The sequence below is a fragment of the Taudactylus pleione genome, unplaced genomic scaffold, assembly GCF_031769625.1.
Source record: "Taudactylus pleione unplaced genomic scaffold, aTauple2 ptg000707l, whole genome shotgun sequence".
NCBI lineage: Eukaryota > Metazoa > Chordata > Amphibia > Anura > Myobatrachidae > Taudactylus > Taudactylus pleione.
Genome location: NW_028285109.1, coordinates 3,274,408 through 3,299,528, shown reverse-complemented (window position 1 = coordinate 3,299,528; position 25,121 = coordinate 3,274,408). Strand labels below are relative to the sequence as shown.

Below are 25,121 nucleotides of genomic sequence, written 5' to 3'. Positions count from 1 at the left end.
CAAAATATCATTTCATATATACTTATCTGTAAGGTTTAATAAAATATCTGCAATTTAAGTTTTCATGCACAGGGAAGCTATAATGTGAACAATTGCTCTGGGCATAATGAAAAATTATCAATAAAAAGCAAAAGCAATACTGTAATACAATTATAGAAGAATTCCAGTCACGAGGGACTGGGTGCTAAGTTTTTAGCTTGGGGGCAAGCACACAACCCACAAGCAGCGGCTTATTCTTAAAAAGTGGTCTAATGTATAGAATACATAGGGTGCGATTCAATTGTTTGTAGCTCCCGTCTAAACTGCACGGGTGCTATTCAATTATTTGCAGGACTATGCACAGGAAGGGCTGCTCTGTGTAGCTTCTCCTGTGCTAAGTGCCAGGTGTACTGCAGTAACGGCGCACTCAGCACTCACGATCAGCCCCAGAGCCCTACTTCACTCAGATTCTGTTTGGACCTCAGGATGCTGCAAGCAGCAATCCCTGATAAGTGCAGCCTCGGGGCTGGACGCGTAAACATGCAATTTAGACGGGAGCTGGCATGGATACCCCAACATGGGTTTTCTTCAGCGATATGGACTTAATCACTGCTATATAAAAAAACCTTTTGACCTCAATTTAATAATAAAATATTGCTAGGGTAGCTGTGTGACATACAAAGGCCCCAGCAATACTGGTCTGCATACCGCTTCCTTTTTCCAGTCTCTGTAGACATGCGAATGTAAAGGCTGGCTATCTGCACTGTGAATGTGCTGCAGAACTGAAAGAAAGATTTCGGTTCCATAATAAATTGTTCAAAACTGAATGAAAAATAAGAAAGAAATTTTGCATTTAAAGAATAAAAAAAGGTAAATATTAATTACACAAAATGCTTTATCCAAAGTACCAAACAATAAATGTTTTAGGTATCATCACCAACCATAAATGTAGTACTATAGTGCAGTGGTAGGGACACATGACAGAAGGTGGGTGGGGGTAGTATAGTAATAAGGACACATGACAGATTGATGGTGGTAGTAGTTATTGAGACACATGACAGGTGGATGTTGTTTGCAGTAGTAGTAACATATGTCAGGAGGGTGGAGGTAGTACTAACGCATGTCAGGAGGGTGCAGGTGGTAGGAACGCATGTCAGGAGGGTGGAGGTGGTAGGAACGCATGTCAGGAGGGTGAAGGTGGTTGGAACGCATGTCAGGAGGGTGGAGGTAGTACTAACGCATGTCAGGAGGGTGCAGGTGGTAGGAACGCATGTCAGGAGGGTGGAGGTGGTAGGAACGCATGTCAGGAGGGTGGAGTTAGTACTAACGCATGTCAGGAGGGTGCAGGTGGTAGGAACGCATGTCAGGAGGGTGGAGGTAGTACTAACGCATGTCAGGATGGTGGAGGTGGTTGGAACGCATGTCAGGAGGGTGGAGGTAGTACTAACGCATGTCAGGAGGGTGCAGGTGGTAGGAACGCATGTCAGGAGGGTGGAGGTGGTAGGAACACATGTCAGGAGGGTGGAGGTGGTAGGAACGCATTTCAGGAGGGTGGAGGTGGTTGGAACACATGTCAGGAGGGTGGAGGTGGTAGGAACACATGTCAGGAGGGTGGAGGTGGTTGGAACGCATGTCTGGAGGGTGCAGGTGGTAGGAACGCATGTCAGGAGGGTGGAGGTGGTAGTAACACATGTCAGGATTGCAGGGCCACAAAGGACAGCTCTTGCGCTTTGAGAAGCAGCCGACGCCGAGTGAGGGTGTTTCCGACTGCGGGGCGGCGCCGAAGTGTCGGGAGCATGATGCGGTAAGAAGCCTATAGGCTTCTATAGAGTTACACCAGGTTTTTGTGGCGTTACCCTCTGCACCGAAAATAAGGCGGCCGGTGCTTAGTACATATCAAAATGCAGTAAGAACCCCGGAAATGGGTTTTTACTGCATTTTTCCTTTCGTACATCCCGCCCTATGACTTAAAATGCCCCCCTTCTAGGCGCATGCCATAGTAAAACATGGTATTTTATCTCCTACAGGGCTGGTCTGGGCCCGCCCTAGGCCCCCCAGTCAAGCATGGGCCCGAGCAATCAGTACCCCTCTCGGCCCGCTGCATGATAAATAGTAATTCAAACTATTTGCCCACATTCTATGCTCCATCTTGTAAAGTTAAGGAGGTTTTATATTTTTCTCTAGTGTCCTGCATAACACGGTAAGCAAAGCCTAGCTATGCGTGGTTTATTTTGTTAGTGCGCATAGCTATCAAGCATGTTTTACATTCACCTGATGTTTTTTATTGTGTCAGACCTGGCGTAAAAAGAGCATTATGCCACTGGTCTAACCATTCTCCTAAAAGCCTTATACCTTCTGAATTGTGAGTTGTTTTATTTGTGCTTGTTTGCTTGCACTTTTCCTGAGTTTGCGAGGTCAGTTATAGTCACTCTACAATGCTCAATATGTAAGTAGAACTAAAAACATTGAATGGAACAATAAATGTTCAATGAAGCCACCCAAATGCAAGTAAAATAGCAAGTGGGCATGCTGCATTGCAAATAATGGATAGTAAATTCATATATTTTAATACCAATGGTTACAGGTCCTAAGGTATCACTGAGCCACTGGTCTGGCTCAGTCCCTGTGTGTATGCTCCTCCTGGATTGCAGAGTATTTCAGTTATATTATGCTATTAAAGCCTCAATTGTTCATTATATTATACATGGCTATGGCCTGTGGGCAATGAGGAGTCTGGTGCTAACACAAATTACCAGATAGCTTTGGGTCTATCAGAGGGTGTCAGCCTGGGATACAGATATGTGGCCCCCAGGACAGAACACTTTTCGGCAGCTGCTTATTTCCTGGTGACTGGGGGTGTGCCGTGTAGCTGTACATGGGTCGTCTGGTCTGGGGATGCCTCTGTGTGTCTGAGCGTGTGCGGCCTATGTGGTAATGTGGAGCGTCATTTAGCGAATCATACAGGAGGCAGAGCCCTGGCCTGTAACTACCACCAATGTGGTTAGGTACCGTGACGGCGGGGAGGAGACGGCGAGTGACACTGTACCGCGGCTGTTCTGGCCGCTTCTCATAATAGGTTTGAAGAGACCTTGTGGGACAGGTCGGACTGTGCTGTAGCTGCTAAGCTTGAACATTAGCCTGATGGAGGACAGCGTATCCCGGCTTCCAGCCAGGACAGCTGTCATCCTGTGTGGCCCTACTACCTGTACTACCTCCGCTCCAGCTGTCATCTGCATCCCTACCACCAGCCACTCCTTAGTACTACAACCCCCAGTTGCCATGTGTGTCCCTCCTACTAATACTAGCCTCAAGCTGTCATCCTGTGGTGACTGGCAGGATGTACGCCGCAAGGTTAGTACATCCCGCCCAATGTTTTAACATGTGGGTGTGGCCACAACTCCGTTTGGCCACACCTACTCTAGCACCTGGGCCAGCCGTATGTCTTGGTGGCCCTGCAATCATGCATGCAGTTTCTATATACAGCAAAGAATAAAGGCTTACAGAATGACTTACCTATATAAGTTTTTTTGTCAGACATTTAATGATATACTGGGCGGGATGTACTAAGGTTTTGGTGACCATTCCGCCAGTCACCACAACCTTACTAATCGCATATGTACTAACATATGCGATTAGTATCGCACAGGACAGGTCTTGCGATAAGAGCTGCCCTTTGCGGAATAGCCGGGGGGCACTTGAAGGGGGGCTACTACTGGGGGCACTTGAAGGGAGGATTACTACTGGGGGCACTATATAAGCTTACTAATGGGGCACAAGGGGCACTGCACAGGGGGGACCACTACCGCGGGCACTGCATAGGGAGGGCGCCAAAAAACCTACTCGCTTACTAAAAAATTTGGGCTAGGGCCGGCCCTGACTGTTACATCTGTAAAACCAGCACATGCGCAGCACTGCCTTCAGATGCAGTAAGTTTGTGTCCCCCCCTCCGCTCACCTGCCCCCCCTAACCCCCCCGCTCACCTCCCCCCCATTCAGCACTTACCTGGCCGCGCAGCAGCCTCCGGTTCCGTCTGCTATGCGGTCATGTGGTCTCCCAGCAGAGCACAGTACTGTTTAGAAAAAAAACAAACATTTTTTTTTCTAAACTTTATTGTGTTCTGCTGGTAGAACACATGACCGCATAGCAGACGAGCCAGAGGACACACCAGAGCGCCGGAGGGAGATGTCGGGGGACCTGTCCAGCTGTAAGCAGGTAAGTGTTACACACTATACGCCACCTCACAGTGGCGAAATGGTAACTACATCAAATTCCGAAAATACATAATTTTCGGAATTTGATGAATACCGTAATTTCCATATCCCCATACTAATGTATGGGGAGTGTGGAAATTAACGCAGGGGGACTTAACACAGGAGATATCACTGATATCTCCTGGTTAAGTCTCTTCATGAATACTAAAATAATGGTAATTAAGGAAAATGTCCTTAAAAACTTTATTTTAGTGTTGATGAATAGGCCCCTGTGTCTTATATTTGGCTAACAAAATGGAAGCACACAGGTTTCACTAATGCATCTTCCTCCGGTGCTTTGGTCCCTCCTCTGGCTCCGGTGTCTGATTGGACACCGTGTTCTCCCAGCAGAACACTATAAAGTTTAGAAAAAATAAAAACGTTTTTTTTTTTTCTAAACTGTACTGTGGTCTGCTGAGAGAACACGTGTCAGAGCAGACACCGGAGCTGGAGACGCTGCAGCGGCCCGACAAGTGCGGGACAGGGGGGAGGTATGCGGAGGGGAGAAGGGGGGTTGGGGGGGACACAATATTACTGCATTTGTAGGCAGTGCTGCGCATGCGCTGGTTTCACGAATGTAACAGCGCATGCGCAGCAGAGATTCCAGCCGGTAAGTTAGTGTAGAGAGGGAAAACTATTTATTTCCAGAAAAGCTGTCATTGCAAAAATGACAGCTTTTCAGAATAGATAGTTATGGAGAGGAGGAATGATGAATTCCTCCATCAATTAGGTAGAACTCCATGCAAGTTCTAAACCTAATTACCTCCATCGATTTTTAAGTTATGATGAATAGACCCCAAAGATACAGAACAGTAAAAATAAAAATCACTAAAATAATATAAATTAAACTCTTCAGCAAAGTACAGTTCATGTTACAAAATCTGTTAAGTGTGTAGTTGGTTCTTTTTAATCTATTCCAGATTTATGTGCAGAATTACATTTGGTCATGAAGATCAATGACTAAAATAAAGGCAAGACAAATGTGCTGTAATGATAAGGCTAATAAATTTCTGAAAATATGGCTGTGCAGCCTAGTTTCTTTATATCCCAAGGCATTCTTGGAATAGCAGGCTATACATCCTATAGAGCATGTAACGTTTAGAGAATGTGTGCTGAGAAGATTGGGAGAGGCAAGCTTTATTCCCTATTATTTCCTCAAGGCTTCAAGAGTGATCTCTGCCCTTGTGTCTGCACAGCTTACAGTAGAAGACCATGTAGGCATATATTTTGTTATTATTCACAATCCCAAGCATTGGAAATGGGAAAGATACACTTACTGAAAAATGTAGATACACTTCATAAGTAATCTGATTATCCTCATGAAAGTGAATGAGGTGCACTAAACCCCACAAAAATAGGAGGCAAAGAAAGCAACTGAGAAGTTATTCCATATGTTGGTCATTAAAAGTTGAGACATTGTCCGAGTTGATAATCTTGATGAGGAGTCGCCTGTTGGAATCTATACATTTGGTGGTGAATTCCACGTCTATGTGTTCTCTTATGGTGCATACACACGATCAGATTTTTTCTTCAGATATGGACGATAACGATTTAAAAATCGTTCAGTCGTTCATATCTGAAGGAAAATCGTTCATATCTGACATGCCTGAACGATGGACGATCAACGATGCGCGTTCCCGTTTGTCAGATAACGATATCTGACATCTGATGGGTTTGCAGTCAGACTTGGACGATTCCATTCATTTTAATGCAGTCAAAAATCGTTCAATCGTTCAAATCGTTCAAATCGTTCAAAACTTTGGTCAAATCGTTCAAATCGTTCAGATCGTTTAATCGTTCAATCGTTCATCTGACAAATCTGACAAGTCTGACAAATCTGACCGTGTGTACGCTCCATTAATCTGTTGAAGAAAGTACAGAATTTCCCGATGGAAAGTTGGAATCAGAAATTTTCAATTTCCCAACAGAGATCTGTGATAGTCTAGTGGATTGTTATAACGTGAGATTCTTCAGACATTTTATGATTAGAGTTAATTTTCTTCCCTTGGTTATCCTAATATATAAAGTAATGTATTATGGATGTGCAATATGTCACTAAAATATCCCTCAATTATAGAAGGAAGTTAATAGAATTGATAATATGGTACATAGACTAATGTTTAAGATCTTAGAGCTTTATATATGAAGCAGTGGGTTGGAGATAAAAATGTAAAATGGCACTCATAGTCAGTGTAAAGCCTGGCATACTTTGCACTGATTGCGAGTACCGTTTTAAATTTTCATCTCCAACCCGCCGGCAAGCAGATATTAAGAGACTGATTGTTTATAATTTTGCCAAAAGGCTTAGAAAGTGAGATAAGAGAAATGCTTTGTAGCAGCTGCAATTGGTGGATTCATACACAAGGGCGCCTAGAAGAAGTCCATTATGGGCGATGCAATGGTGGTTGCGGTAAGGGAGGGAGAATAAAGCAGGAGTCCCCACACAAGCCCAGTATATGGGCGGGAAAGTGAATGCGTGGATCAATAGCTGCTTAGATTTCTATGGTTACACCCCTCCCTGGCTGATCCTGGACTGTGTAAAAGCGCACTGACTGGGAGAAAGACTTTTTCTATATCTGATTTAGTACTTATCCTTTTACTCCCGGTCCAGCTACCATTGCTGCGCTATTTTTAGCTGCTGCCAGAGGTTTCTCTACAGCAAAATGATGTTATCATTATCTCACAAGTGATCTGTTGCAGTGTTGCATCATATCCTGTAGGCCTACAGCACTGGAGTCAGGACTTGCGCAGAGACATGTGACGGCCATTAAGGGAACAGAGCAGAGTAACTAAAGATTGTTTAGGTTATCTGCTCCCTTTTTTGATGAATAAATGTATTAATTATGGACATAGGTCGCAGTGCTGGGATCACCATCGGTGGTCAATGGTCGTGATGGTGGACGGCGCGGGGCGGATGGGTGGCCAGCTGAGTAAGCCTCAGCTTACTCAGGTTGGCCAGCTTGCGAGCCGAGCAGACTGCGTATGTCCATGCAGTTTCTGGGCTGGCCACTCCTGGGAAACGGGGTGGATACGCCCAGTTTCCGGGAACACCGGCCGTCCCCGTACCGCCTCTTAAATGCCTATCAGGCTAGCATGTGTGTTAGCAGGTCCCATTCTGTACACTCGCAGAATGGGTCCTACGCATGCGCAGATTCCCGATAAACGTGAATCTGCGTTCAGCAGTGCACTTGTGTGCACTGCTGCATTAGCGCCATAGTTGGATTGGTGGTGGGGGCTCCAAAAATTCTCGCACAGCATGCTAGTAAACCTGGGGCTAGCCCTGGATGTAGTAGCGGCATATGAGTATATTATCAGGAATATAATAATTAGGGATATGCGCCGACCCCCACGTTTTGGTTTTGGATCGTATTTCCTTGTGTTTTTGATCTGGATTTGGTTTTGCCAAAACCTCCCCTTGCGTATTTTGGTTTTGGATGTGTATTTTCATTTTAACAATTGATAAAAACTGCTAAAATCACATAATTTGTTTCTTTCTATTTTGTTCCTACAGTATTATTAACATCAATAACATTCATTTCCACTCGTTTCCAGTCAATTTTTTACCACCTCACTGCTCACAATATTGTTTTCATCCGGGTTAGGCCCAAAATTTGCACCAAGCTAGCTGGCCGACTAAGCTAAGCAGCAGCAGCGGGTGGAACAAACACGTGGCAGTTCAACTTCCAACATGACACATCAGGAAACAAATGTTTTTATTATTCAAGAGGCCTGAGGGAGTTGGAGTATGTATGTAGTTGAAGGCAGGGAAAGAAAGATTTGATTAATAATAAATTTAATTACATTTTTTGATTCTGAAGCAAAGAAGCCTTGGGCCTGATTCAGACCCACTCGCAAGCGGCTGTTCGCTCGCAAGTATGTCGATGGTGTGCACTGCGCATGCGCACGACAGAGGGAGCACCGTCGTGCGCATGCGCCAGACGCAACGAGCGAAGGACTTTCCTTCGCTCGTTGTGTCTGATCAAAGGGGGCGTGCTGTCGATGTTGATTGACAGCATGCCCCCTTTGGTGGGCGTGCCGGGGGCGTGCCTCCTAGACGGAGGCGTTCCCAAGGGAACGCCTACCGTCTGAAGCCGGCCCCACTGACATCACTAGTGATGTCATTGGGAGTGATTTTGGCTCTGATAGAGCCAAAATCACTCCAGGGCTTGTGGTCAAAAACCCCGACCACAGGCTTCTGGTCGCACTGGCGATGGTCGCGATGGTCAAGACCATCGCGACCATCATCCTGCACGCTCGTATGAGCTGTGGGTGGTGACCCACAGCTATACGAGCGTCCAGGAGGACGCTCCATTTTTATGGAGGACGGCCCTCATTCAGAGCGAGCGTTCTGCTCAGAGCGTCCGGCTCTGAATGAGGGCCCTTGACCGCTATACCTGCTGCTGCTGGGAGTGGATTTTCATCCCAAAAGGGGACAAGGAAGATTATTATTAGTGCTTTAAAAAACAATTGACTGTTAAACAATCCTTTGCAAAGATTTCACTTCACTAAAAAAGCATTTCCCAACCTGCACAGGGACATTAAAAAAAACATAATTAGTGGCCTCCAAAATGCCATTGTACCCACTGTCCATTTAAGTGGACAAGCTGAACAGAGCAAATACAATGTAAGACTTAAACCTTAAATCTTGCGTCTTTCTTGAGAATCATTGAGTGCTATGCCTGCTGGTGCTGCTGCTGGAAGTGGATTTTCATCTGAGAAGGGATGAAGGTGTTTTGTCTTTCTTCCCAATGGACACAGATCTAAAGAGATGCAAAGAGCTGTTGGTAAGCAAATTGTCAGCTCAAGTGGCATGTGATGCAGCGGTGGCTTCTCATTCAGTTTCTCCAGCAAGTGCATCTGCTGAGAAAAACGAAACTTTCCCAAAAAAAACCACTGGTGATGCAGATGAGTCAACACAATCAAGTTTTTGTGTCTTGTGCACAGGCATGACAATGGGCTTTTCCTTATCATGGGCAACAACTGTTTCATCCACTGGTGCCTAATTACACAAACAACATCCTAATCAACACCATCCTCATCATCAACATCCTTATTAGCATCAGCTACACAAATCCTGGTGCACTTCCACAGAAGCATCCTCGATTTCTATGTCAGCATGTTCACTTGTGCTTACATTGTCATAAGAGGCAGAACCACCAGTCACAAATAAAGGCCAAGGCCTTAGTCTTTCCTTGCCACTTCATGTGGTGAAACTGGCATATTGCCAATGTTATGTTTTTCTGCAGCTAACATTCCCTTTGCTATTTTCTTCTTTACCACTGTAACAGATTGGTTCTTGATTTTAGATGCTCTGACTTAAGACCTGTATGCCCCTGGGCATCAGCTTTAGTAGATGATATAGATAGACTAGTATTGTCATGACTGGTGGCACTGGCAGCAGCTCCAACACTAGTATGTGGTTCCTGTTCTCCTCGCAAGTCAAAACTGATCATTCTCCATATCAACAAACACGAACTAAGTGGGGTACAGCACACATGTCAATTTGTACCAATTTTAAATATTACACTGTGGTATTAATGACCTACAGTGCCACAAGATTTTTTTAATGAATAAGAATAGAATAACACACTGCACTGCCACTTACAGTGTCACAAGATTATTTATGAATATGAATAACACACTGCGCTACCACTTAGTGTCACAACATTAATTATTTATTAATAAGAATAACACTGTGCTACCACTTAGTGTCATAAGATTAATTATTTCTAAATAAGAATAACACACTGCGCTATCACTTAGTGTCACAAAATGAATTATTTATGAATAAGAATAACACACTGTGCTACCACTTACAGAGTCACAAGATTAATTATTTATGAATAAGAATAAGACACTGAGCTACCACTTATAGTGTCACAATACCTGGACAATAAACTGTGGTCTGGCTGGCAGTGTCACCAAACAATAATGGGAGACTTTTTCTATATCTGATTTAGTACTTATCCTTTTACTCCCGGTCCAGCTACCATTGCTGCACTATTTTTAGCTGCTGTCAGAGGTTTCTCTACAGCAAAATGATGTTATCATTATCTCACAAGTGATCTGTTGCAGTGTTGCATCATATCCTGTAGGCCTACAGCACTGGAGTCAGGACTTGCGCAGAGACATGTGACGGCCATTAAGGGAACAGAGCAGAGTAACTAAAGATTGTTTAGGTTATCTGCTCCCTTTTTTGATGAATAAATGTATTAATTATGGACATAGGTCGCAGTGCTGGGATCACCATCGGTGGTCAATGGTCGTGATGGTGGACGGCGCGGGGCGGATGGGTGGCCAGCTGAGTAAGCCTCAGCTTACTCAGGTTGGCCAGCTTGCGAGCCGAGCAGACTGCGTATGTCCATGCAGTTTCTGGGCTGGCCACTCCTGGGAAACGGGGTGGATACGCCCAGTTTCCGGGAACACCGGCCGTCCCCGTACCGCCTCTTAAATGCCTATCAGGCTAGCATGTGTGTTAGCAGGTCCCATTCTGTACACTCGCAGAATGGGTCCTACGCATGCGCAGATTCCCGATAAACGTGAATCTGCGTTCAGCAGTGCACTTGTGTGCACTGCTGCATTAGCGCCATAGTTGGATTGGTGGTGGGGGCTCCAAAAATTCTCGCACAGCATGCTAGTAAACCTGGGGCTAGCCCTGGATGTAGTAGCGGCATATGAGTGTATTATCAGGAATATAATAATTAGGGATATGCGCCGACCCCCGCGTTTTGGTTTTGGATCGTATTTCCTTGTGTTTTTGATCTGGATTTGGTTTTGCCAAAACCTCCCCTTGCGTATTTTGGTTTTGGATGTGTATTTTCATTTTAACAATTGATAAAAACTGCTAAAATCACATAATTTGTTTTTTTCTATTTTGTTCCTACAGTATTATTAACATCAATAACATTCATTTCCACTCGTTTCCAGTCAATTTTTTACCACCTCACTGCTCACAATATTGTTTTCATCCGGGTTAGGCCCAAAATTTGCACCAAGCTAGCTGGCCGACTAAGCTAAGCAGCAGCAGCGGGTGGAACAAACACGTGGCAGTTCAACTTCCAACATGACACATCAGGAAACAAATGTTTTTATTATTCAAGAGGCCTGAGGGAGTTGGAGTATGTATGTAGTTGAAGGCAGGGAAAAAAAGATTTGATTAATAATAAATTTAATTAAATTTTTTGATTCTGAAGCAAAGAAGCCTTGGGCCTGATTCAGACCCACTCGCAAGCGGCTGTCCGCTCGCAAGTAGGTCGATGGTGTGCACTGCGCATGCGCACGATGGAGGGAGCACCATCGTGCGCATGCGCCAGACGCAACGAGCGAAGGACTTTCCTTCGCTCGTTGTGTCTGATCAAAGGGGGCGTGCTGTCGATGTTGATTGACAGCACGCCCCCTTTGGTGGGCGTGCCGGGGGCGTGCCTCCTAGACGGAGGCGTTCCCAAGGGAACGCCTACCGTCTGAAGCCGGCCCCACTGACATCACTAGTGATGTCATTGGGAGTGATTTTGGCTCTGATAGAGCCAAAATCACTCCAGGGCTTGTGGTCGAAAACCCCGACCACAGGCTTTTGGTCGCACTGGCGATGGTCGCGATGGTCAAGACCATCGCGACCATCATCCTGCACGCTCGTATGAGCTGTGGGTGGTGACCCACAGCTATACGAGCGTCCAGGAGGACGCTCCATTTTTATGGAGGACGGCCCTCATTCAGAGCGAGCGTTCTGCTCAGAGCGTCTGGCTCTGAATGAGGGCCCTTGACCGCTATACCTGCTGCTGCTGGGAGTGGATTTTCATCCCAAAAGGGGACAAGGAAGATTATTATTAGTGCTTTAAAAAACAATTGACTGTTAAACAATCCTTTGCAAAGATTTCACTTCACTAAAAAAGCATTTCCCAACCTGCACAGGGACATTAAAAAAAACATAATTAGTGGCCTCCAAAATGCCATTGTACCCACTGTCCATTTAAGTGGACAAGCTGAACAGAGCAAATACAATGTAAGACTTAAACCTTAAATCTTGCGTCTTTCTTGAGAATCATTGAGTGCTATGCCTGCTGGTGCTGCTGCTGGAAGTGGATTTTCATCCGAGAAGGGATGAAGGTGTTTTGTCTTTCTTCCCAATGGACACAGATCTAAAGAGATGCAAAGAGCTGTTGGTAAGCAAATTGTCAGCTCAAGTGGCATGTGATGCAGCGGTGGCTTCTCATTCAGTTTCCCCAGCAAGTGCATCTGCTGAGAAAAATGAAACTTTCCCAAAAAAACCCACTGGTGATGCAGATGAGTCAACACAATCAAGTTTTTGTGTCTTGTGCACAGGCATGACAATGGGCTTTTCCTTATCATGGGCAACAACTGTTTCATCCACTGGTGCCTAATTACACAAACAACATCCTAATCAACACCATCCTCATCATCAACATCCTTATTAGCATCAGCTACACAAATCCTGGTGCACTTCCACAGAAGCATCCTCGATTTCTATGTCAGCATGTTCACTTGTGCTTACATTGTCATAAGAGGCAGAACCACCAGTCACAAATAAAGGCCAAGGCCTTAGTCTTTCCTTGCCACTTCATGTGGTGAAACTGGCATATTGCCAATGTTATGTTTTTCTGCAGCTAACATTCCCTTTGCTATTTTCTTCTTTACCACTGTAACAGATTGGTTCTTGATTTTAGATGCTCTGACTTAAGACCTGTATGCCCCTGGGCATCAGCTTTAGTAGATGATATAGATAGACTAGTATTGTCATGACTGGTGGCACTGGCAGCAGCTCCAGCACTAGTATGTGGTTCCTGTTCTCCTCGCAAGTCAAAACTGATCATTCTCCATATCAACAAACACGAACTAAGTGGGGTACAGCACACATGTCAATTTGTACCAATTTTAAATATTACACTGTGGTATTAATGACCTACAGTGCCACAAGATTTTTTTAATGAATAAGAATAGAATAACACACTGCACTGCCACTTACAGTGTCACAAGATTATTTATGAATATGAATACCACCTGTCAGAGTCACAAATACGTGGAATAACGGGCACTAGCGACGAGATGTATATATATTTGTTTTCCTTGTCATAACCCATGTATTGTGCAGGACTGGATAAGGAGATGTAGATATGTTTCCTTTATCATTATTTGTTTTACAACCAAGACCTTTATAAAAGGTATCTTGGAATAGTGATGGTCCGACTTATAGTGTTTGAACTGCATAACCACCATGTAACATCGCCTGTGTCCTCACAAGAAAATACTTTGCTGTAAAGCCTCCATAAACGTGGACCCCTTAGTCACTAGTTGACTACTCATGCGATGCACTTCATACCAGCTACACAGTGACAAGAGGTATCACCAGTGCCACATCTAAGGGTTATTTTTCCTTCATCCTTCTGGAACTCTCTGCTGCTTTCGACTCAGTGGAGCACACTCTACTCCATCGGCCTGCATGACTTCATCCTATCCTGATTTACCTACTACCATTCCAAACATTCTGTCTCTACCCCCTAATTCCACCTATCCTTCCCTACCTATAGCGTGCCGCAGGGGTCCATTTTCCCTACCTCCATTTCTCACTGTACACTTGGTGAGCTTTCAGCTTCTTTTACCTACAATACCACCATTACTCTGATTATACCCAAATGTATATCTTCCCGACCTTTCCTCAACCTCTTGTGCCTCCAGTTGTCTATTACTCTCTCCTTTTCAATGTCCCACCACTTTTGAAACATAACGTATTAAAAATTGAAGTACAGTATTTGTCTTCCCTTCCTCCAGGGAACCCCCTCATCTCTCTTCCTCTCCTTATTCATTGACATGATTGGGCCCGATGCAGAGGTGCACGCTAGTGCAGCCTCGATAGCGTCTTTATGCTAATCCGCAGCTGATGGACTTCCTACTTAAATGCTGCCTGGCTTAGGTGCTAGTATGCGCAGTGCAAATTAAGATGCACCGTCGGACTCACCATCAGAGATTACACCTACCTTATATGGCAGGTGCAATTTCTCCTTCTGAACATGGTCGTCGGGGTCAGTGCAACTTCAACTTCCATGCAGTTGTTGACTGTGACATGTCCTCGACTGGCTAGCCTCCTCCCTGTTAGCTCCCAGTAACGGCCACCGAAATGGCATGGATCTGTGTGCAATTTCGATCTGCGTCTTTGGGCGGTAGCTATCGGGACACATGGACAGACTGAAAACATTTGCTGCTTGTGTCCAACTTCGCCACTGTGTCCACGGCTGAATCAAGTCCATTATTTTCTCACTTCCACAAATCCATTGCATGGGTGTAATCCTTGACTCCTCCCTCTCTTTCATTCCTCATATTCAGTCCCTCTCCCAATCCTACCAAATCAATCTTCATAATATCTCCAGGACAAACCCTTTCTCACCTTTGCTGCAGCCTGGGCTATTGCAACCTTCTCCTCTTCCCACTTCAATCTGTTCTCAACCACTGCTCAATTTATATTCCTCACATTGCTTGTCTGCCTATCTGTCAATTGCTACAATGGCTTCCTGTTCCATACAGAATGCAGTTTAAACTCCTCCCCCTCCCCTATAGAACCCTCAGCCACATCCATACTTACTGACATTCTGGCAGGCCCCTCCAGGCGGGGGCTGCAAGGTCGGTGCAGCAGGGGGTGTGGGGGCTGCTGAAGTGGGCAGCACAGGGGTGTGCCGGCGCGATTGTGTCATCACAGCCCTGCCCCTGCTTTATAATGCCAATATTACCACTATTATAAAGCAGGGGGCGGGCTACAGTTACGTGATTCAACTTAAATCGCGTCATGCTGGTGCGGGGGAGCGGCGATCATTCCAGGAGATTTGCCTACTCTTGCAGGGGGGCAGGAGCGGTACCCAATTTTGGGAGGCTCCCAGCTTTCCCGGGAGAGTAGGCAAGTAGGGCCACACCTCTCTCCACTACATCTGTAAAACTCATCTTTTCATCAAAGCTTACCAGTCCCTCTAAACTCATCCCCTACTTTCCTTCCCACACCCACTCAGCAACTCATTGTCACTGTCACAGCGCACCCGGACCCAGAGCCCACTTACCGGATCTGACAGCGCTGGTCTACCCAGGCTATGAGATTTCTCTGCCGAGTAGCAGGTTATGCGGCAAGCAGACGTCCAGCGGCACCCACTGCGATAATGGCGGGGGCTGGCACTTCTACCTGCAGGCTTCTTCCACACTGTAATACATGCGGCCACAGCTCCCATAGTACCTGTTTGAAATTTAAAGGGGAATGCACACTGAATGTGACATCACGTTCGGTGCCAAATTTGAATCTCCTCCCTATAAAAGGGAAACACTGAGCACTGACAAGTGCCAGAGTATTAGGCTCAAAACCTTGCTCCGGCGTCTGTGCAAGTTAGACTCCAGCGTCTGTGCTACTTCCTGAGCTAGTGACTACTGTGATTACGTTACTGACCTCGGCTATTCCTTGTAACCTGATTCTGCTCTATCCCTGGTACTGCGCTTAGTGATTTCTGGTTAGACCTCAGCTATTCCGTTACCTGTTACTGTTTTTTCTCTGGTGCCATATTTGCCCGCCTGATTCTGATCTATACCAACAACTACACTCCACAGCGTCTAGCTCTGTTTCTACCAGTCCCGTACTTAGGCCCTGATTTTTTTTTTTAGAATGACCTCCTGGCCGCTCGCATAGCTGTGGGTGACCACCGACAGCTATAGTGAGCGGCCATGATGATGGTCACGATGGTCAAGACCATCGCGACCATCGGGCTTGCGACGAGACTCTTGTGGTAGGGTCTCGTTGCCGCAATCCCCAGGGAGCTTTCGGCTCAAACAGAGCCGAAAGCTCTCCCTCTGACATCACTTGTGATGTCAGTGGGGCTGCCCACAGATGGTAGGCGTTCTCATGGGAACGCCTCTGTCTGGGCAGCCACCCCCCCGGCCTGCACACCAAAGGGGGCGTGCTGTCACTAAACATCGACAGCACGTCCCCTTTGGTACGAGACCCGGAGCAACAGATTGCCCGTTGCTATCCGGGTCTCGCAAATGCGCACGACGGAGCTGGCTCCGTCATGCGCATGCGCTCTGGGCCACCATCGACCCGGTTGCTTGCACTCAGTGCTTGCAACCGGGTCTGAATCAGGCCCTCAGGCTCCACGACCAAAGGTTCTAAGTGCAAACAGATGGAAGCAATCTGCGTGTCTGGCGCAGTGAAGTCCACACCTCCTTGCGGGGGTCCATGGTGAAAACCACCAGCACGTTAGACTCCACATATCTGTTATGGGTATCAGCCAATCCTACGGTACATGCCAGAATCCATACTATCCTTCCATGAATTGTGACAGTCATCATCTAGATTGTAAACTCTCATGGGCAGGATGATCTTTCCTTGAGTTTTCCTCTTTCCTTACGTTTTCATGCCTATGCTATCTTGTCCACCTGCTCACCCATGTCCGATACCTTCTGCCTGGCCTCGTAGTCACTGACTGCAGCATCTCTGGACCTGTTTGCTATGCCAGTGAACTCTCCCTTCTGTACAGTATATGCAACTTGTAAAGCTGGGTACACACCAATACAATCATAAGTCTGATGCGATTGTACTTAAATTCCAATTGTGATTGAAAGTCCCAATGAGCATGCAGATTCATGTGTATACACCTTTACAGTCTACCTTGCGATCCATGATTCTGATCTCCCAAAACCATGTGCAAGAAAGATTATGACTCCACACTCTACAGATATCAGTCTCCACTGCTACCAAAGCATAGGACACAATGGTTGGTAGCGCTTACACACAGTGGCGTAACTATGGGAACGCCTCTGTTCCCAGGGCAAGTTGGAGCCCAGGGCAAGCTGAAGAATGATGCTCCCCAACCCCCTCCCCCCCACATACGCACACACACTCAAAGAAAAATTAGATTTGCGCACAACAAAAATGGGCATGTCACATACCGAAGGGGCGTGGTCACTGAAATTGGGGCATGCCAACATGACACGCCACCAGTTTCTCATCACTCTGAGAACATTACTTTCCATTCCATATGCACCTTACTTATACGGTGGTTTTTCACAATATGGAATCTCTGAAGAAATATATCCTCCCTGGGAACACGGCATCTTCAGTCGGTATTCACTATTTATGTAGGTCACATCGTTCGGAAGATGCATATTTGTGTAGGAATATTAAGAAGGTCATAATCATACAAAAGTGGTTCTACCAGACTCATTTCCCGTGTGTAACTTTCTTCCCTCTGCGTCTTTCAGCCACACAATCTCCCCCTGCATCATCTCTTAGCCACACCATCGCCTCCCCTCGTGTCATCTCTCAGCCACACCATCAAATCCTCCACAGCATCGTCCCTTAGGCACACCATCGTCTCCCCTCCTACGTCATCTCTCAGCACACCATCATCTCCCCCCTGCGTCATCTCTCAGCCACACCATTACCACCCCCCTGCATCATCTCTCAACCACGCCATCAACTCCCGCCCTGCGTTGTCTCTCAACCACACCATCACCCCCCCTGCATCATCTCGCAGCCACACCATCATCTCCCCCTATTTCGTCTCTTAGCCACACCGTCACCTCCCCCTCTGTGTTGTATCTCACAGATACACAAATTGACACACACTGACACAGATACACACTGACACAGATACACACACACTGACACAGATACGCACACTGACACAGATACACAAACACTGCCACTGACACAAACACACTGACACACATCAATTGTTTTTCAAAGCCCCACTTGGCAGTCCAAAACCCCTCCCATCCCCCGCACCCAAAAAAAAATATTACTCACCTGGCTGCTCCGGAGCAGAGAGAGCACCAGGGAAGGAAGAGTGAGTCACTCTGTCACCCGGCAGCTCTCAGGATGGAATGACAGTTGTCTGCCTGGGAGTGGCTGCGTGCTTCTGCTGCAGCTCCCCCTACAGGCAGCACCAGCAGGCACAGTTGCAAGTGCCTACTGGTGAGTTACAAGTCTTCTTTGGTCCGTACGCAATGGTGGAGGGGGGGGCGGGCGGTGTGGGTACGATGCCCTGGCCGGCGGTGCCCCCCTCTGCTGGGTCTGCCACGGCGTCCTGGGCATGTGCCCCTCTTGACCCTCCCCCCTAGTTACGACACTGCTTACATCCTGATTTGTCTGACATAGGACCATCGCGTCTCATTAATTTTAAACATAAGATCAGATCTTTAGATGCGACCTGTTTTCTTGCGATAAGACATGATCATAGGAGTGTACACACTCTTAGGGGTAAATTTACTAAGAATCGAGTCTGGGAGAGGTTTTTTTTTTTTCCAACTCAATTAGGCCCTCATTCAGAGCCGCTCGCTAGCGGCCGTACGCTCGTTCCGAACGATGTACGCACATCTGTGCATGAGTACAGTTTTTAGTACGCATGCGCGAACCAGTCAGTGCGGCCGAAAATCGTTTGTACGCTATATAGCGAGTGCCTGCTATTTTGAGTGACAGAATGAGGCGTATGTGGGTGGTAACAGGGGTGCTTGAAAACGGGGGAGTGGAATTCGAACGCAGGCGTGCTTAAAGGTCAAAACGGGCGTTTTAAGGGAGTGCATAATTAATACAGCAGCGTCATTGACCACGACACTTGGTTTTTTTGAACTCAGAACTGCTTTCAAAATAGCGGTTGAAAAAACCAACCACAAGAATAGCGAGCAGTTCATACGCTGTACGATGTACTCGATTAATCTAATAAATAGCGGACATGACGTATGGTGCGAGCGGCCAGGGGGCGTTTTTATCAAATAAACGAGCGTATGTTTTGCTCGCTCGTTCAGACTTAGAGGTGTGAACAGACTGCAATGCTGGCACCTGTAGTGCAGGCATGCTGGCACCTGTAGTCCCACTGTAAAATACAATAGTTTACTTAAATTTCCCCACTTTATTAGCCCCATACCCAATGCTCCAGGGGTGTGGGGAAGAGCCACAGGCTTCAGACCAAGCCTGGGGTTAAGGGAGAGGGGGGACCCATTTTTTGGGGGGTCCCCACCTCCCCTGAGTTCCCTGGCTTGGCCTGCCTGGCTTAGGCTGATAATGGTTTGGCCCCGAAGGGGTCTCCGAGCTGTGGCATTATAGCCCGGCCGTTTTGTGTCCGGTGCTGGTTTTAAATATAGGGGGGACCCTACGCAATTTTTCCCCCCTATATTTAAAACCAGGACTGGCCCTGCAGCCTGGTGTTGGTTTCTAAATTATGGTGGAACCCTACATATTTTATTCCCCATAATTTGAGAAACCAGGACAGGCTGGCAAGCCTGGGGCTGGTTAGGCTTTTGGGGGGGACCCTATGTCATTTTTTTTTCAGATATTTCAATTTATTTTCTATATTTACAGGCAGAAACATACATGGATCACAGCGATCTGTGTATGTTTCTGCCAAACTCTCAGATCACAGGCAGGTGTATTTTTTTCACAAGTTTTTACAGGAGAGTTTTCCCATCTCATGAGAGTTTAGAAACTCTCTGCTTGGTAAATTCCAGAATCCTAGCTTCACCAGTGAAAAGGTTCTCAAGTTTTGCCGATGGTGAATTGAAGAGAGTTTGCTAACTCTCCAGTATTTTCCCGTAGCAAAGGAGATCTCTCTCCCAAGTTTGACATTAGTAAATTTGAGAGTGGGAAAAAATGCCCAAACTCTCCAGAGTTTGGAAACTCTCCCAAACTCTCAGCTTAGTAAATTTACCCCTTACAATATCTGAGGAGCAGATGGGGCACTAATGCTGGGTACACACTGGCTGATATATTAGCCGATCAATTGATCGGCCAATATATCTGCTGGCCATCGGCCAGTGTGTACAGATGATATTTCTGTGAACTGCGTAATTCACAGACATATCGCATTGGCTGTGCTGCGGGATCCGCGGCTGCTGGATAGATGACAGCCGTTCAGTGTGTATGAACGACCATCATCTACAGATATATCTGCAAATCGAGCGATCTACAGATATATCTTTCAGGTGTGTACCCACCTTAACATTCTATAGGCGTGTACTTAGTTGTACTGTTTGCTCATCTTGCAATCTGTAGTTGTCTTGCTCTGCTATGTAACTAATTGCTGTTTGTTCACTGTTTTATTTATTTTGCTGTACATCCCATTATATGTCACTGTGTTCCCTTTGTGATGTCTTATACATAAATGATAATAATGCTTTACTACTTTACTAGTTTAATAGAGAGTGCTGGAATGAAATGGTTACTCTTATATTAAAATATGTTACCACATATTTCTCTGGGCAGAGTTGAATGACCTCTTCAGCAGCACATTGATTTATACTTTGAAAAACAAGGGAAGATTTATATTTAATGTCCGGAGTTTGGAAAATGTAGATTCAGTACCCTTTTTAATTTTATTCCAGGAAAACATCTTTCAATGTGTACATTTCATGCTTCTGTGCTCCTTAGAGAAAAAATATATTGTTTGGACAGAAATGAGTGAGAGATGCATATATTAGAGGAGCGCTCTGTGCTGCCTCGGTTGCAGACCAGTAGCCAGCAGGCACTAGGACCCAGCGGCTCTCCACAGATGTATTCTACGCATGCGCAGCTCCCAACCGCGTCTTTTCTCTGTCTGTTTTACACTATGGACGTACCCCTGGGTACCTCCCAGCATGGAGGAGTCTATGACCCCATAGAGACTGTGTCTTCAGTGTGTACTACCCGGCGCACCACAACACACAGAATAACCCTAAAGCTTGTGGCTGCAATTGGACAATCCTAACAACTTGTACCTGCCGTATAATCCTACAAAGGCAGACCGCTTGCTTATATATATATACTGCTACCCACATACATCGCTGGCTGGTGATCTGTATGTTATGCTCAAGCTCAGCAACATCCAGGATACTGTGTTAATGTAACTGTGAGTACAGCTGTACAAACATACTGCTACCCAATAAACCAAACTTCTGGTTAAGACCTGAGCTGCCTAGCACATTTGGTGAATCTGCTGGTGTATACTATTTACCTTGCATACAACCGCCAAATACTACACACCAGTGGCGCCTCCAGAGGTGTGGCTGCAGCGCAGTCAAAAATTCAAATAGGGGAGCCACACCAACTGCCATTTCAAACGCTGCCAAACATAGATGGCTGAGACTCATTGGCAGTTTGTGTGGCTCCCCTATTTGAATTTTGGACTGCGCTGGAGCCGCCACTGCTACACACATATCAACATAGAAGTAATATCCTTGAGTGGGAACCGATACTTCATGACACTCTTCGATGATGCTACGAGGGTGACACATGTTTACTTCCTGAGAAACAAAAGTAAAGTTATAAGCAAAATCATACACTACAAGAGAATCAGACGGGCCTGAAAATAAAAGTTTTGAGATCTTGACAATGGTGGAGAATGTGAAAATAGAGATCTAGCAGTCTATCTCAAGAAAAACAGCATACGGCACCTACTGCCTGCACACCAGAACAAAACTGTGTGAGCGAGAGGGCAAATACAGTAGAACAATAGTTGAGAGCTCATGAACCAAAGTGAATGATTCAAGTCTGGACAAAAGATTCTGAGCAGAAGCAGCCCAAATAACTGTTTACCTCAAGAAACGGGCTCCTACAGTAGCAGTCAAAGACAAGACACCATTGAAGGCTTGGTCAGGAAAAAGACCAAATATCAAACATTTACATGTATTTGCAAGCAGGGTATATGCCCACATTCCTAAAGAAAGCAGATGCAAGCTAAATCCCATGTCGATCTCATGTATTATTATGCTATGATTCTGCCAACAGAACAAAGGCCACATATTATGGAACATCAGTATCAAAAGGCTTCTAAAGTTGAGAGATGTAGTGTTTCACGAGACCACTTCAGCTAAAGACAAGCAAGACGTTGTAACACCAAAAAAAACTTGTGATACTATATATAACTGCAGCTGGAAGCATATCTGAGACTGAAACCGTAGACTCAAGTGATCAACCACAGAGCAGGAGCTCTATGAGAAGCAACAAAGGAAAACCTCCTAGAAGGTACAGTGATGAATTTGCAAACTTTGTCTGCTGTGAACCTCAAACCTTCCACGAAGCAAAATAAAGTAGTCACTGGCAAGAGTGTAAGTAGGCTATTGATAAAGAGTTTACAAGTTTAGACAACAATGACATGTGGACTATTGTGGACTTTACCAAGTGACTATAAAAGCATCAAAAACAAGTGGGGCTTGTGCAAGAAGCTTAAAATCGATGGAAGTCTTGCACATTACCAAGCCCAATTTGTTGCCAAGGGGTACAATTAAAAATCTGGCATTGACTATTGAGAAATCTTCTCACATGTTGCAAGATACTGTACGATATGCAAGGTCTTTGCCATATCTGCTGTGTATGATTTGTTACTATACTTAAACAATGAACTATAAGAAGAAATTTACATGGAACCACGAGAACACTACAATGCGTATTGCCAGAAGGAAAAGTCATTTTGCAGGCTTAAACAAAGTGGCCATTGCTATTACATTAAGTTAGAAAGTGTACTACAGGAAATGAACTTTGGTCAAAAACGGATCATTGTCTATATTTCAAGTGGGAAGAGAAAGAACTGTTCATCATACATGTAGACGATCTTCTACTAGCTGGACAAGAGGACCAATAGCCAATGTCAAGCTAGTACTACGTGACAGATGCAAGCTCAAAGACCTGCGCACAAATACTAAGTCTAAGGATCATGCAAAACCTGCAATTATCTGCCCAGCCCACATCAAGGTGACTCCTATCTACGTTTTGAAGCTGCCTCTTCAGTGTTTGCTCATTAGGGGTTGTGCAGCAGGACACTTGCTTAAGACAGGTCTCATCCAGACCTTTTTGTTTTATAAAATTTTAACTGAGCTGCTTTTTTCTCTTAGTGGAGCCTACCATCTGCTCCCTGAAACTTTTTCCCCAGGTCTCAAGAATTGCTGCAGTGAAACAGTAGTAAAAGCCTATCAGGGTGTGATTGTGAGAACTATTGATCCGTTTGATCATGTTTGGTATATTTTGTCGACATTCATAATGTTCCTAATGTCGCTAAGCAGCATGTTGACATATTTAGGGTTAGTCGTAATTAAGAAAAAAACATAACTACTCAATATGGGGGTGCTCTCCCTCATAAATAAATTGTACTATGAGCAACAACTGGGAAAAGAGGTACTTAGAAAAAAAAATGCGATATTAAACAGAAATTTTATTTAAAATAATGTAAAATGGATCCCAAATTAAATAACATGCAAAATATTCAAAACACAAAATAAAGAATTAAGGCAAAAAAATAATTGTGTATAAAATTTGGGTGGGGGATGGTTGCTGTCAACTAATTCCCTTCTGGCTACTTGCTATGGACCAGTGCTGCACTTGATACTCGGCAGAGGGCGAAGCTTGGAGACTCTAAACTCAACCGCAGGAGAGCCGTAGAATGGAATAACATTTGGCGCTGTTCTGGCAGTCGCAGGATACAAGCAGATGCAGGTGTTCTTGAAGCGAGATGATGTTTATTGGCTTCAGTGAAAAGACAAATTACTTCCTCATCTGAAGGTTCTAGAAATATCACAGCAGGTATCCAGTCGATAGTTCGACTTAAATTACATCGACAAGTGAAAGATCGACAAACAGTACTTCAACATAGATAACAGGATCATCGACAATGATATGATCGATAATGAAAATAGATAAACAGATGATCAACACATGAAAGCTCGACACAACAAACATTCGACAATATAAAAGATCGAAATTAAAACCAATAGACATATATTCAATCAACAAAGACATGGTAGACAAACGAAAACGTCGACAAACAAATAAATTGTCGATCTATTGTTACAATCGACATTATCATTATCAATCAAATGATGCTGTCGATATATAAACTGTAGTCCTTTTGTCTCTGTCTAACTTAATGGGGTCGATCTATTTATTGTCGAACATAACTACATAGACCATTCGATCCACATCCCTATAAAATGATATGTAGAAGCTTATTGGTGGCTATGGGAAACTTCTCCAATCTTTGCATTGCTTGATACATCACACCCAATGAACCTACAACAGGGGTAGAGTGTGTGGTATTTGTGTCTCCTTCTGAGTTCTAGCGTGTGGGAGAGATCTTACGGGATAATTATTCTCTTTCTATAAAATATGCTTCTGGCCTGGTGGTAAATTATATCTGATAGCGGCTGTCATATGTTCTCCTTGTAGGAAACAGGAACCTGGAGACTATGATGAACAGGGAGAGAGCGATGAGCAGCCACTGAGAGTAGATGAATGCTCAGATGAGGGAATGCATGTATAAATCAGAGGCAAAACTGTTTGCTGAATAACATCAGGAGATCATTTTCTCTCTTAACTCCTCTTAAAACATCCGCTAAAAGAGAGAAAGAACAATGTCAGATCAAAAGCACTGAGAGGCAACATATTTATTTATAGGGATGAGAATTCAATAATAATCAAATGGATGCAACAAAAAGGACATTATTTATAATCTGTATTTCTGTACATAAAGATGTGCTATTAATATTATGCACAGCTCTGCAATGTAACGCACTCCGTCTAGGTGCGGAAACGTTGATGGTTGTAAATGTAAGCCATCTGCTGCATTCATACTGTTCCCTAAGGAAGAACTTCAGTCACTTCAGGAGTTATACATTAACAATGGTGCAGGTCTAAGGTGCTGAAATGTGGCTCATTATTCCAATGTATGTCACATTTGCATTAAATTGTACAGATTATGAAAATGTTAATGCTTTTCCAGGGTCAGAATGTTAAAATAAATCTATTGTGGGTGCAAAAACAGTTTCTTTCCATAAAATGTACAAAAGTACTGGGTAAAAGTACATATGCACATATAATAAACAAGATGTTAGTATATTTGTAATGAACATATTTTGGTAACATTTTATGCACCTAAAACTTAATATCTT

General features: G+C 44.9%; 1 protein-coding gene across 1 annotated transcript in view; it reads left to right on the top strand.

Annotated features, from left to right (window-relative positions):
* LOC148477543 (protein kinase C delta type-like) overlaps nucleotides 1–24,493 on the top strand; it is a 90,017-nt gene extending 65,524 nt beyond the window's left edge. Inside the window, exons 10-11 of the mRNA XM_088456558.1 lie at nucleotides 23,111–23,195; nucleotides 24,400–24,493. Coding sequence (XP_088312684.1) covers nucleotides 23,111–23,195; nucleotides 24,400–24,493 — 179 coding nt within the window. The remainder of the gene's footprint in view (nucleotides 1–23,110; nucleotides 23,196–24,399) is intronic.
* The last annotated feature ends 628 nt before the right edge of the window (nucleotides 24,494–25,121 follow it).